The following is a 15,881-nucleotide window of genomic DNA, read 5'->3' as shown; positions in this document are numbered from 1 at the left end:
ACGTATGTGTGTGTGCACACATGAATACAGAGGCCATAGGTCAATGTCGGGTGTCTTCTTTAATTGTTCTCCACTTTAGCTTTTGAAGCAGGGTTTCCCACATAGCTTGGAGTTCAACAATTCCGCTGATTGGCCAGCAAGACCCAAGGATCCTCCTGTCCCTACTTCCCCAGTGCTGGGATTGAGAGCTCGCAGTATCCAGCTCTTACAGGGGTGTTCAGTCCAAATACTGCTCCTCATGCTTGCGCAACAGCCGCTTCACTGACAGAGCCTCCTCCCTAGCACCTCTCTTTCCCTTTTCCTTTCCTTCCTTCCTTCCTTCCTTCCTTCCTTCCTTCCTTCCTTCCTTCCTTCCTTCCTTCCTTCCTTCCTTCCTTCCTTCCTTCCTTTCTTTCTTTCTTTTTTCCTTCTCTTTCTCTCCCACTTTATCTTCCCCTTCTTCCTCCCTTCCTTTCATTTTCCCATTTCTCTTTCTGTAGGAAATTTTGACTTATTTCTTATAATTAAAACACGACTAAGTTTGTCTTAAACAAACTTCTGTACACAACACAATATGTTTCATAAACTACAGGTTCATAAATAGAATCACAAAGTTGATAGTTCATAATTCTCCTCCAATTACACCCATTTCATGGGTATATATGTAACATGGGCTAGCTTATTCTGTTTCCTTTTTAATTATTACTGTTCTAAAACCTCAATTTGATAATTTTCTCATTAACTTTTCAGCAACAGAAAGTCAGCACAAACTTATTTCTTGAATTACTTTTTCTGACCTTCTACAAAATGATAATTACAAAAAAATAGAGGCCTAGAAAACCTGTAAAAATTTAAGCTTATAAAGTAGCTAAAACGATCCTTTCATGCTGGTGTTGATTTCAAAATTAACATTTTGGTTCATGTGCTTCTAAAATAATCACTGACCCTTACCTTGTGGACTTTCCACAGGAAATGAATACAGCAGAAATTACTTTGACCCACTGATGGAGCAAGAAATAAACTCAAGGCAGTGCTAGATGGAGGTCAGCAGACGGGGTGAGCTAGAATTAAGTATGTAATTTTTGTGTCAGAATATTCTCTTCCATTCATGAAAATGAGGTGGCAAAGATCACACGTGCAGTTCCAGCTTCGTTTCACGGCTTACAATTTAAATGGTAGGTTTCAGCTGCACACAACATGATGGGCAGAAGAGAAGGAGGTGAATTCTCAAGGACAGCTAGCTGGTGGGATGAAAGATGCAGGATCTGATGTCATCTCCTTCTTGGTGAGCTACTTGGTGGCATGGTACCATTCTGAGGCAGTGATGTGTCCCAGGGACAGCATCATGCTGCACATGCTTCTCTCTTTTGGAACCTAAGAGGGAGGTTCTTCAGCCAAGCACAGCTGCCACCTGAGCCCCCACAGTCTGTCCTGCTCAGTTCCTCGAATCCAATGCAGGGAATGACCACTGAGCTAGCAATCATGAAAGCACAGAGATAAGACAGAAATAGCTTCTTCTGTGGTTCTCAAGATTAATTTCTTAACATAATGAATAATGGAGTTTTATTTTATTTTCATTTTATTTCACCATCTTCCTCCTCAACTTTTGCTTATCTTTTTTGTATCCCCACATAGTGTGAAAATGTGTGATAGTTTGTCTTTCTCCTTACTATCCTTTTTTTGTTCTTCCCTTTAGAATACTCTGTCTCTTATCATGGTCCCCTTCTACATGTGTGTCTTTATGTGTATGTGTGTATTGTGTTGGTTATTTTTTTGTTAACTTGACACAATCTAGAATCGCTTGGAGAAGGAACATCAGTTGAATATTTACCTCTATCAGATTGCCCTGTGGGAATATCTCTAGAGAAATTTCTTGATTAATTATTGATGTGGGAGGATCCAATCCACTGTGGCCAGTGTCGCCCCTAGGCTGGGAGGACTCCTTGGGGTAGGAAAGCTAGCTGGGCAAGCCATGGAGACTAATCCAGTAAGCAGTGTTTCTCCATGGCCTCCTCTTGGTTTCTGCTCCAGGTTCCTGGCTTGAGTTTCTGTTCTCGTTTTCCTCAAGGACGGATGATGGTGTGGAAATGCAAGCCACTTAAATCCTTTCCTTCTCAAGCTGGTTTTGGTCAGTGTTTTATCACAGCAAAAGAAAACAAATCCTCACCCTCCCCCCAACATAGATAGAGATCTGTAAATATAAATGTAAAATTGCCCCTGAGCTCCTTACCCCTGATAAGATTGTTTACCATTTCTTAGAGTCAGGCTCAATCCAGACATAGCATATTACTGTGCATCAGACATCAAGTGTGTATGTCCTAGGGAAAACCTGGGGTAAATTCTTACACATCACAGGGCTCAAGTTCAATGCAAAGGTTGTTTGACAAAATAATTCTCAGTGAAGCAAAAATTAGCTTTCATGTTGTAGCAGTCACGGACCGATGCCATCAAGACACATGTTTTTAGGAGAAGGGCTGAAAATTGGAGAGGTTTTCCCTGCTCTTCAGCAATCAGAATGATGAGCTAGAAGAATGTAGGGCAACTGATCTGATTTGAAATGTCACAATGAAACCATTTAACATTAAAAAAACAAAACGAAAAAAATAATAAAACACAGTCAGGCTTGTAGGGATATAGCCCCACCCATTGGGGGCGTGTTCGTCTTGGGCTAATGTTTACTGATAAATCTGCTGGGCGTGATCCCAGCAGCCCCTTTTTTTGCTCTGCCTTTCCTGTTCTCCGCGGGAACCTGTGGTCCTGTAAGTCTATTTCCTTATTAAAGCTGTATGTATTTTTATAATCTTTCTGCATTCATTTACGCCACCACACAGGCTGAACTTGAAACTATAAAATTCTCAACTTATTTATTTCCTTAAATACAACTGAGAGGTTTGAGTACATCCCAGTGATTTCTAGGGGAGGCAAGTTACCTCCCATTAGTTGAAGCTAACTCTTAAGCCTTAAAGATCACGGTATATACCTGGGTACTGTGAGGATCAGTTGACTAGGAAATATGTCTCTTTAGGCTATGATAGATGGATAGACTGTAGACAGGTAAGTTCTGAAAAACAAGATGTTAGCTGAATGCCTCTTATCTAGAGTGTTTGGGACCAGAAGTGTTTCAGACTTTGAATCATTTTTTCAAATTTTGCAATGTTTGCATATGGAGTATGGAATATGCTGGGAGTGAAACCAAATTTAAACCATTATTTGTTCTGCATTATCTGTTCTGTAAACATCTCTTATCTAGGAGGTAACCTATACAATGATTTTAATGAGTTTCTGCATGCGTTTAATGCCCAAGAGGTCCATATTTGTATCATTGTGTCAACACTTTACAGTTCTGGCTTAGAAGGTTTAGGAATTCACCTGCTCAGGTTGGGGACCCTCACATTTGTTGTCTTTATGAGTTACTTTGTTCTTCACTGTGACATACCTGTCAGAAGCCTCCAATGAAGGATTCATTTTGCCCAGTTTGAAGGACCAGTCCATCTTGGCGAGGAAGTCAGAACATTGCTCGAGGCAGCTGCTCCTGTTCACTTGCAGTCGGGAAGAACAAAAAGATGGATGCTGTTGCTCAGATGCTTCTCTCCTTCCATTCAGTCTGGGCTTCTAAGTCAGTGGAACAGTGCTGCCCACTGTTTGGGTGGATCTTCTTGCCTAATTAGACAAATCTAGAAAAATCCATCATAGATCATTAATGCCCAGAAGTTTGTTTCCTGGGTGATTTTAGAATACAGTAGCACAAATCTAATGGTCACAGCATCATTTGGCTATATAGTTCCTCCCCTTTCTAGAACCGTGGATAACTTTATCTTCTTTCTTAGTCAGTTAACTTTGCCCCACATGGGAGATTAATCTGGGGTCCATGCTGTCATGAGCATGATCAAGTATAAATTTTGTAGCCCATATGGCATCAAGCAGGAAGCCATTCCTAGAAGCTCTATGTGGGAAAGGTCTCTGGGTCTTATGTATTTAGTGCATTTTTAGCAGTTAGTATCTCAACCTAAAAGTCATGTAATCTGTATTTGCTCTAAGAGTCAATGAGTATTATGTAAGCATGAGCTGATTACATAAGCATGCATGGCTGTGTGTGTGTGGGGGGGTGTAGGGCAGTGTACTCAACTGCAGATGCTCACAACTCTATCTGTAGTGTGAGCTGATAGACTGTAGAAAACAGGTGGACATTGCTATGAAATTCAAGCAGAAACTGATGTCTCAGTCAAGATTAATGAAAGCTCAGAGCTCACATACACTCTTTCCTCTTAGCACCCCCACCGCATGTCAGAGAATTGCTAAGTACTTAACAAACCAAACAACCCACAAGAAGGCATCCTTTGCTGAGTGTCTCCTCCACTCCTAACAGGGAGCTTCTTTACCATGTTAACCCACACAGTGGTCCTCCTTCATGGCCTAGGGCACTGGGTTGCTGAATTTAATGTAAGAAACTGTTAACAGATGCAGAACTACTAAGAGGCAGTGTTGGGATTTGATGCAGACTTTGCTGTTACCAAGCCTGTGCCATGCTACGTGTCTTCAGAAGATGAAGCTTCTATTGTAATCTCAGTGGGGTACTAGGTACACTAGCATAGAATTTCTCATCTTTGTACTGGATACAGCTCACTGTTAACTTCCAAACAAGATTCTTTTATGAGCTATATATAAGCTTTATGTGTTTTGTTACTGTCCCACTAAGAGTTATAAAGCATCAGGCAATACAGATCTGAAGGCATGCTTGCTTCCCTAACATGTAGTCTACAAAGTAGACTGTCTCCCTCTGCCTTTAATGTGGTCTGTGCTGGCTTGTGGCAAAAAAAGATAATTTGTAGGTCACCTGATACTTGACCATGCCATCTGGCATGTACAAGGAGAAGGCACTGCTAACGTTGTGGGTCTTTTTAGGTCATTCTCTCAAACATTTCGGATGCCCAGGCAATATTAGTATTTCCAGCTCATTGTCATAGTCTACACTGGATTATTTTTCTAACACTGGTCTGCAAAAAATCTTGGGTATAGACAGAAATGGTAGGGTCTAGAGTAGAGTGGAGAATGAGGAACCCAGGAGGTCTTCTAGAATAAGTCACCTCAGAATTGTCTCATTTCTGGGCAGGGGACTGACAAGTAACAGAATGAGAAGTGTCAAATTAAAAACAATGTAATAAAAATTTCACATCTTTTTTCCTTAGGAGAACTCTGATGTTGTCACATTGACTATGTATGTATTTTTCTAGTTCTGTGTCTGGGGGAAAGGGAGCCATCTAGATGTCATTTTAATATATTGTTAAGGTTTCTAATTCCCAAAATCTATCCAAACATCTACACTAGTCTGGGTTTGGGTTCCCTTTGTAAAGGCTATCGATACGCAATATGTCATATTCACACCATGGTCACCCCAGCCAAAACTTAAAGGTGAATGTCCTACAAAACATACCAGTTTGCATTACTGGACCCAACATCTAGTTCAATTGAAACAGTGTGATAAGGACTTCAGTGCTCACACATGTGGCCCCATGATAGGTTAGCTGTCATTTAGGAATCGTTCTTTCAGTTCTGTCATTCAACACCACCCTCTAGGTCCTAGATGACTGTTGCCCCCATGAACTATTGGCAGTTGTGATTTCCAGAAGAAATACTGTACAAGATTGAGTCCTTTCATCTTCCTTCAGGAGCAGGGAGGGACCACTCCCCTTCCCTAGCATTTACAGACAGTGGTTGCTGAAAGAGAGATTTATTTTCTTAAGTGGTGTAGCAATCCTAATCCTTGGCCTATAAATAACTCTAGTAAAACACATTGTTTCACCAAGCTAGACTTGAGATGAATGGTTTCTTTGGTCTGTCTTTGATGTGCTATTTGAGATAAATATATGTTTTTTGGTTTTCTTCTCAGGAAAAGTCCATAGGACAAGTTATTATTTAAATGTAGCAAGCTTTTTTAAAAAAAAATTATTAAAGTATTGGGACATTGCACACAAAATTTTCCATTTGCCTAGCTTTATACTTACAAAAGAACTAAGAGTTTCTTGTGTTCCTTTATTTATGACATGATGAATCCTTCCTTTATATATGCTATTGGATATGCATATATATGTATGATATATACACCTATGTTATTACATATGCAAATATATAGCTATTGCAATATAGTAACTTATGTAAAAGAGTATATGACCACAAAGTTTGTTATGTCTTACATTACATAGTGAAATTGTGACTTATATGCTAAAGGTAGCTAGTATGAATAGTAGCTAGAAATGAATGAATATTAAATGTTGTATTGTAGGCATTGGAAAACTTTGAAAGTTTAGTTTGAAATGATTGTTGAGTAACATTCATCATAACCCATCAAAGTAAGATTCTTTTTGTTGGGGAAGTAGCATAATATGCGTGTCTAAGATATGCTTGTAAAAATCATGGTTCTAGTTAACTGATTTTCCAGAGGGTTGTTTCTCAGAATCGGACAGCGAAGTGAGCACAATCCACATTTATGATCCATGATATAATAAATGGCCAGAATGACTAATAATTTTATTTTGTAATGCATTTGCATATCTCTAAAAATTAGCTGATGAGAGAGTTACTATGCAATATGTTCTTTTAATACTTTTATCTCTAATTAGAGATAGAATTCTCTCTAATTGATTAAAGAAATGGTTTTATGGCAGTTGGTAAGGACCATTTCAAGGTGAGAGTTCAATTCTTCAGTCTATAGTTTTAATATTAGCTATAAATTGATAGATAGGGTTTCCTGTCAGTACTTACCTATTTTTTTCTAAATACAACAGTGCACTGATGATCTACATGTGCTTTGGCTGATTATAAGTACTGAAATGTAGCTAAAAGTTGGTGGAAAAGTAACTATTGTCTTTTAATTGCATGCAACTTATAACCCCCAAAGTCAAATTGTCATCAGAATTCCTTTTGCAGAATCCTACAATAGTTTCTATTCACTCTAGAACCCTACAACAGTATTCATACTGGACTCACTAAGCTTTAAGGTTATGTGCACGGCAAAACAAAAACAAAAACAAACCTATGTCTTAGAATGTAAACAAATGCTCAGGAGTGATTGACGTCAAGTAATACATTTTTCTTAACCTTAGCATGAAATTTGTGCTGACAAATGGTACATCCTTCTGGTAAGTTATTATATATATATTATACTGAAAAATTTAGAGATATTTCTTTTTCTAAGATGTGAAGATGGAAGAGTATATTCTGTTTACAGCTTGGATCAAGCCAGCTGGATAGGGTGTTTTTATGGAGGATGCTGTTTTCAGATGGTCCAGAGCTAAAGTGTTGGTACCGTTTACATAAATGCTGCTCTTTCTGTGCAAACAAGGCTGGCCAAAGAAATTGAATCTGTGTGTGCAGAGCCAAGGACTGTCTCAGGGACCTGGTTTGGGGTGGGGTGGGGATCCAAGGTCTTTCCTACCTGCAGTCACATCTCAAACTGTATCAGCACCACAGCCAGTACAGAGGAAGATGCTTAACCCAGCGCACTACCTTAATACGTGGGCAAGAGTAACACTAATGTTTCAGGCTATGCTTGGTAAGTGGCAAGAATGTAAATGGTGCCTCACCACTTTCAAGCATCACAGGAGGAACAAAGGAGGCTTTAATGCTTAATGTTTAAACTGTGAGACTTCCAGTTTCCCAGTATAGTATGTAAAAATATATGTTATTGAATTGTGAATAATCAAGCCCTCTTATTACACAACAGAAAGAAATGAAGTCATAATTTTCTATACCTAGTCAATGTTAAAACAATGAAGGCAAGAGAGATTCTATGTAATCTTGTGATCAACAGGTGGAAGGATGAAGGAGGAGACACTGGATCGGGAATCATTCAGCTACTCCAGGAAGAGCCCATATACCCACAAAGAGGCTGAGGAAGCAACCTCCGCATACACTGAAGAGTCTGGGAGGCAAACTCAGAGAGGAATCCTTCTGCTTGCAGACCCTCCATTAAGGCAGGTTAGTAGAGAAAACTTTTCCAAACCTCTGATGATCTGCTGTTAAAATGACAAGCTGAAATGTCAGCCCGACACAGTGTCTACTCTCTTGTTCCCCAGTATCCCTTAGAATGTTTGGTTTGATGTGTCACTTTCTGAGACTTTGCTTGTGCCTTTCCACACATGTCTTACCAGGCAGGAGTTATAACCCTCACCAACGCTGCTCTGATCTTGGTAAAATTCAGTGGTACTTCATCTGGTTTGATTTTATGTTGCAGTGGCTACTGCGAAAAACTTGGAAGTACCTATAACAGAATCTCAGCTAGAATAAACTTATTTGCATAGTGAGGGGTGTGGGGGCCCCTTTGTTCTGTCCTGCCCGGCTATCTTACACCTAAAATAATCACATAGAAATTATATTAATTAAATTATTGCTTGACCCATAAGCTCTAGTCTCTTATTGGCTAACTCTCACATCTTGATTCAACCAATTTCTAATAATCTGTATGTCACCACAAGGTGGTGGCTTACCAGGAAAGATTCAGCATGTCTGACCTGGTGGCTGGCTCCATGGTGGCAATCTCTGACCCTGCTTTCTTCCTCCTAGAATTCAGTTCTGTGTACCCGGCCTACCTATGTTCTGCCCTATCAGGCCAAGCAGTTTCTTTATTCAACCAATGAAAGCAACACACAAGCAGAAGAACCTCCTACACCATTTTTGAATGTAATGAAGAGACCACTTGGATTTGTTTGCACAGCACATCATTAGGACTCAAATGTTCTAGTGTCCATAAAGTCACCATGTAGGGATTTAAAGACATCCTAAATGCTATGACTTCAGAGTCACTTGCTCTGATTTTCATGTCTATCCTTTCTATACATGAGTAAAGTTACACCACAGTGGGCTTTGGTCCATAAAGGAGAAGAGAAATGTTTCTTCTATTTAGTCTTCTCATCAATCTCCAATAAAAACACAAGAGTCCCACAGGCGTCCCTTCAGAGTGTATGCGTATGTATGATGATTCAAAAATGTCATCAGTTGAGACAGATTTTTCTCAATGATATTTGTACAGTAATGGTTCACGATCTGAAATATCATTGACTTCAGAAGTCAGAGGTGTAACTTAGTTGGAGTGGGCAGATGGCATTCTCTAATCAAGAATGTGATAATTCCATAATGGTGTCTAATTTATTCCTTTGTGCCACTTAGAGCTGAACGTGCTGGGTCCATTAAGGGTATGTCTGTTTTGAGCTTTCTTAGGTCAGTGACCCGAATTAACAAATACATCCAGAGCCTCCTAAGAGTCCAGTAGTGGGCTGAATTGTGTCCTCTAAAAGTATGTCCAAATCCTGCCTTCCAGTGCCGGCACGGGGGTCTAACTCAGAGCAGATATCCAGGGCTTGGAGTAGATCCTAAACACAGTGACTCTTGTCCTTTAAAGGGAAAGAGAAAAGTTTTGAGACATAGATACAAGTACAGGGAAAAATGCATGTTTATCAGCAAAGGAAGGCTTAGGATGGAACTATTCGCCAGAGGTTAAGAGACCTGAGGCATTTTTCTTATGGTTGGAGATGTGATCACACTCAGCTTCCTGATCCTGTTGTCATGTCTACCATTTTATGACATGCCTCCTCACCATAATGGATTCTTATCCTTATGGAACTGTAAGCAAAAATGAAGTCTTTATTCTATAAAGTCATATTTGGTCATGATGTTTTTAGAACAATAAAAAGATAACAAAAGCAAGGGTCCAGAAACATATGATCAAATGGCTTTTTACAAGAGTTCCACAGAAACAAAAATTTTCTTTCCAGAAATTGTGTAGATAAAACAAACTATTAGCTTACCTTATATCACATATAGCAGTCATTTTGATTAGACTAATAAGATGAAAGCAAGGCAGGAAACCATGAGAGTCCAAAAGAGTATACACACACACACACACACACACACACACACACACACAAAATCTTGACATTGAGTTAGACAGTAATTTCATGGATGCTCTTAACTGAATATTGTATCCCCTAAATTTTTATGTTGAAGCATATAATACTACAGTGTAAATGTGTGCTTTTGTGTATTTGGAGGTGATTAAATCATGAGATCAACAGAGTCACATTCTTATAATAGAGAGTCTCAAAAAGATCTATCACCACTGTTGGCCATGTGAGGTTTTTTATCATGGAATAAACTTACAGAACACGATCATCCATACAACAGGGTGTTACCAGGTATCAAACATATGGGGCCTTGATATAGAACTGACCAGTCCCCAGAAGTATGGGAAGGGGAAATAAATTTCTGTAATCATAAATTACCCAGCCTACAATATTTTGCTACAGCATCCTCAACAGACTCTGTTGGTTGGTATTTATCAGTGACACAGATCGAGACATCTGAATGGGGAGAGGAATCTCAGTTGAGAAATGCCTCTAAAATTTTCTTTTGGAGTCTCAAGAAGGAACCTATCTTTATAATCCCTTGATTTTAGGCCTTTGAATGAAAAAAAAAAAACTGAGTCAATAAATTTTTGTCATTTAAAACCGCTGAGTTTGTGATACTCTCTGAGTGCATATGTATGCCTATGTTGTTAAGTGTGTGCACTTATGAGCTTGGAGACTTGACTCCTATTCTTTATATCTTTCTTCAATTGCTCTCTACATTTATGTTTTGAGGCAAGGTCTGATTCTGAACCTGAAGCTCATCAATTCGACTAATGATGATCTTAATGATGACGAAGCCAATGAGCTTCAAGGGATCTGCTTATTACAGACATGCACAGCCATTGAGTCTAGAGATTTGAACACAGGTCCCCAAGCTTGTGTGACAGGCATTTTACTGACAGAGCTAAGATAAACTTTAAAGACAGCAACAAGGTAGCCCATATTCTAAGCTGACAGATGCCACAAAGGAAGCTTTGCCTCTTCAATGATGTATTGACAGTGATGCGTGTCTTTAGGAGCCAGGATCTAAAGCAGCAGTTCTCAGCCTGTGGATTGTGATCCCTTTGGGGGTTGAAGGACCTTTTCATAGGTCCTTCACCTAAGACCATCTGTATATCAGATATTTATATTACAATCCATAACAGTAGCAAAATTACAATTAGAAGTAGAAACAAAAATTAATTTTATGATTGGGGGTCACCACAACATGAGGAACTGTATAAAAGGATTGCAGCATTAGGAGGGTTGAGAACCATTGACAAAGGGATATCAAAAAGGGACATAAGAAAATGCCATTGTGTGTGTGTGTGTGTCCTTTCTTCCACATTTTTTTTTCAGATGGACATTTTGTTATATCAAAAGTTCAACATTTTATTTTTAATATTGTAATATGTAGTACCAGTCCAGGTAAGGTTCTCAAGATTACCTTCTTGAAATATCTTTAAAATATCATTTATATACATAAACTCTGAGAGGTACACTAAGGATCAGAGTACCCACCTGCCACCTTGTTGCAAGGCTTTTGTACAAAGTGGCAGCAAATGGGGAGGCTAACAGGAACAGGACCCAAGCCTGCATACTTTCCATCTGCCACAGTAGAAAAGCATATATATACTCACAAGAACTGGAAAGTGTCATAGACGTGACTCTTTCCTGAACCCTCTACCAATGAAACTTTTGATCCTTTCCTAATCTATGTGCCTTAAACTCTGTGAAAGAGTTAGGTGTGTTGGCACAGACTGAAATCCCAGCACCTGGAAGGTAGAGGGAGGAGATTCACAGGGCATGTACGGTGTCAGAGGATACTCTCGGCCACGTGAGACTCTCGTTTCAAAAAGAAGAAAACTAACATGAAAGTTGGTCTAAGGTGATTGATTAAATAATCAGGAAGGAAATAATGTTATAAAGTCACCACCAGGGTCATGTTGGTAAAGATGCCAGCTTGGCATCAGAACTCTTGTAGAAGCACAGCCAGGCCACTTACAGGGTGTTGGTTTGTAGGTGAGTCACTTAATTTTGCTGGCCTCAGTAACTTCATCTGGAACTTGAAGACTTGACTCTTTGGTGTATGAAAGCTGTCACTTCTAAAGAATCTCACAGAGCAGGTTGTGATTAAATGTCAGGAGACACTACAGAGAGAAGATCCTAGGGCCAGGTCTGAGGCCTATACTGTTCTCAGGTTCATTGTATCAGGAGTTCCCTGAACTCAGAAGGATGTATAATACAAAGGAATAAGTCTGTGATTGAGTTAATTCTTTGGTTTTGATGTTTATATGGTCTTGGGTCTCTGGGATGACATAGGGCTAAATAGTCAGCACATCTTGCATTTGGGTGGGAAGGAACATTAGATGTCCAAGTGTCTGGAAATAAAACCTTCCATTTCTTGAGAGTCATTAGGCACCTTTGGTGAAGGCAGGAAGTATCCTTACCTTTTTATTTTAATGGCGAACGTATAATTATAACAGACAAGCATTTGATGGAGCTCTGGAGTGAAGGAGTCCCAGCTGAAGTGAGGACTGTGGGTCAGATTCCTTCTCTTGCATCTTTATCTGTAACTGCTGATTCATATGATGACCGATGCGATTCACTCTCATCTTCCATCACTGGGAGCTGTGGTGGGAGACGTAGGGCAGCTATACAAAGAGATGGAATTCTTTACTAAGAGGTTGCCAGGGATATGGGGCTAGGTATTATCTGATACAGAGATTCCTATTTAAAGCTCATTAGAGCTAGAGATCCTGACCATTGATGAGCATCAAGGAGAGAGAAAAGCAAGGTGGAAGTTCCATCACATATTCAGAAAGTACCTAGTCAAGCACTTTTCTCTAGCAGAATGTGGAGGGGAAGAGTTTGCATTGTATGGTGTATATGTGTGTGTGTGTGTGTGTGTGTGTGAGAGAGAGAGAGAGAGAGAGAGAGAGAGAGAGAGAGAGCGCTTGAAAATCTTTCTGAGGCAGCGTGTGCCTAAGAACTACCAGGTGAAGAGCGAAACTTGCCAGCTAAGGGCAGAGTTTTGACAAATTTAGTTGCAGGGTCATCCATGGCAGCAGTACCATGTGGCTTTTCAAATAAATGTTGAACAAGAAGGAAAATAATTTTATTTTACATTTTGGCTACCAGGAGAAAGTAGTTTCTGGGACAGTCTTAATATTTATTGTACACTGGGTGCCTGCTGTTGGCAGGCTACAGAGAACGAGGTTTTCCTCTGAACTGCAGCTGTGAGCCACTGAGACATTTGACTAATGAGATTAGGAAGCCATGCTTTAGAGGTGTGCGCATGTGTATGTGGGAGTTATGGCATTTTTAGAGATTTGTCTTGATTTGAAAAGTAAGAGAAAGCTACAGTAATGAAAATAGCCTGGCATTGGCAATAAAAACAGACAGGTTGACCAGTGGAATTGAATCAAAGACCTGGCTATTAATCCACACACCTATGAACACCTGATTTTTGACAAAGAAGCTAAAATTATACAATGGAAAAAAGAAAGCATCTTCAACAAATGGTGCTGTTATAATTAGATGTCAACATGTAGAAGAATGAAAATAGATCCATATCTATCCCCATACACAAAACTCAAGTCCAAATGGATTAAAGACCTCAATACAAATCTCACCACACTGAACCTGATAGACAAGAAAGTGGAAAGTAGTCTTCAGTGCATGGGCACAGGAGAACACGTCCTAAATATAACACTATTAGCATAGACACTGAGAGTAACTATAAATAAATGGGACCTCCTGAAACTGAGAAGCTTCTGTAATGCAAAGGACACAGTCATTAAGACAAAAAGGCAGCCTACTGAATAGGAAAAGATCTTCACCAACCCCACATCATACAGAGGGCTGATCTCCAAAATATATAAAGAACTCAAGAAATTAGACATCAAAATTCCAAATAATGTTATTAGAAAATGTGGCACAAAACTAAACAGAGAATTCTAAACTGAAGAATCTAAAATGGCTGAAAGATACTTAAGGTAATGTTTAATATCCTTAGCCATCAGGAAAATGCAAATCGAAGCAACTCTGAGATACCATCTTACACCAGTTAGAATGGCTAAGATAAAAAACACGAATGACAGTTTATGCTGGAGAGGATTTAGAGTAAGGGTAACACTCCTCCATTGCTATTGGGAACGTAAACTTGTACAAACACTCTGGAAATCAATATGGCAGTTTCTCATAAAATTGGGAATCACCCTACCTCAGGACCCAGCAATACCATTTTTGGGCATATACCCAAAAGATACTCAATTATACTATGAGGGCATTTGTTCAACTATGTTCATAGCAGCATTATTTGTAATAGCCAGAATCTGGAAACAACCTAAATGTCTCTCAACCTAAGAATGGATAAAGATAATGTGGCACCTTTACACATTGAAGTACTACTCAGCAGTAAAAAGCAATGACATCTTAAAATTTGCTTACAAGTGAATGGAACTCATAAAAATCATCCTGAGTGAGGTAACCCAGAAAGATGAACATGGTATATACTCACTCATAATTGGATATTAGCTATAAAGCAAAAGATATTGAGCCTGATCCAAGAGAAGCTAAACAACAAGGTGAACCCTAAGAAAAACATACATAGATCCACCTGGAAAGGGAAAATAGACAAGATCTCCTGACAGCATTGGTAGCATAGGGGTGGAGAAAGAAGGGAGGGTGAAAGCGAAAGAGAAGAGGAGAAGGAGTGGAGGGAGGAGAACTTGAGGAAAGGGAACAGTCAAGATGGAGGAAGAACAGATATGAGAACAAGGAAAAAGATATTTTGATTGAGGGAGCCATTATGGGACTAGCAAGAAACCGGGTCCTAGATAAATGCCCAGGAATCCACAAGGATGATCCCAGCTAAGACCCTAAGCAATAGAGGAGAGGGTGCCTGAACTGGCCTTGTCCTGTGGTCAGATTGATGAATATCTTAAATTTCACCATAGAACCTTCATCCAGAATCTGACGGAAACAGAGGTAGAGAGCCACCATGGAGCACTGGGCTGAGCTCCCAAAGTCCAGTTGAAGAGTAGAAGGAGTGAGAATATGAGTAAAGAGGTCAAGACCATGACGGGGACACCCACTGAAAGAGTTTACCTGAGCTAATGAGTAAACTGGACAGGGAAGGACTCAGCATAGGATCAAGCTAGACCCTCGGAATGTGGGTGACAGTTGTATGGCTGGGCCAGACTGTGGGGCCACTGGCAGTGGCACCAGGATTTATCCTTATTGCTTGTACTGGCTTTTTGGGAACCTATTCTCTTTGGATGGATACCTTGCTCAGCCTAGATATAGTCAGGAGTGCTTTGGACCTTCCCCAAAGCCATGTGCCTTACCCTCTCTGAGGAGTAGATGGGGGGGTGAGATGGAGGATGTAGGTCGGGGGAATGAGAGGAGGAGAGGGAGTGGGAACTGCGATTGGTATGTAAAATTAAAAAAGATTGTTTTCTTTTAAAGAAAAAGGCAACAGGAGGACTTTTAGTTAGAGATCCTATCTTTATCCCAAATACTTTTCTGAGACAAAGCCAGCATTGAAAGGGTATTTTGCTTGTTTCTTTTCTTTTGAAAGACCAGCACATTGTGTTTTATGGACTCTTACTCCACTTTAGATGTATGAAGCTTGTCATGCTCAACGTGGTTTCTAAGATATGGTTATAAACTCGTTGCCTCTCACAGATGAGCTAATGGTTCTACCTCCTCCGTTCATTCTACCACTGCTTTTATAAAGTGGCTTTCAAGTGTATATCAGCAGTGGCTTGATGAACCTCACACTGCAGCTATGAGTTAGATATGACATAAATGAAAATATCTCTTTCAAGAAATATTTGATATTAAACACATGATAAAACTTCAGACGCAGAAATGATATTTTAATGCTGAATTCTTTTACTCTGTTATACTACAGAAGTTTGTCTTCAGCACCAAACATGGGGCCTGTCAGAAAATAGAGCTTAGCCTTAGCAAATTTCTCATCAAGGAATAAGTATATTCTTTAATAAAAAAGCAAGT

The 15,881-nt window shown here is 39.6% G+C and overlaps 1 protein-coding gene across 1 annotated transcript in view; it reads left to right on the top strand.

The window, feature by feature from the left end:
* The window catches only part of LOC130885536 (uncharacterized), a gene marked incomplete at its 5' end in the record, with an annotated part of 270,826 nt that overhangs the window by 16,610 nt on the left and 238,335 nt on the right, over positions 1-15,881 (top strand). Inside the window, 2 exon segments of the mRNA XM_057787070.1 lie at positions 949-1,035; positions 7,787-7,953. Coding sequence (XP_057643053.1) covers positions 949-1,035; positions 7,787-7,953 — 254 coding nt within the window.

Source organism: Chionomys nivalis, chromosome 13, assembly GCF_950005125.1.
Source record: "Chionomys nivalis chromosome 13, mChiNiv1.1, whole genome shotgun sequence".
Classification (NCBI taxonomy): Eukaryota; Metazoa; Chordata; class Mammalia; order Rodentia; family Cricetidae; genus Chionomys; species Chionomys nivalis.
Note: the sequence above shows the minus strand (reverse complement) of the source record. Positions and strands in the feature narration are given on the sequence as shown.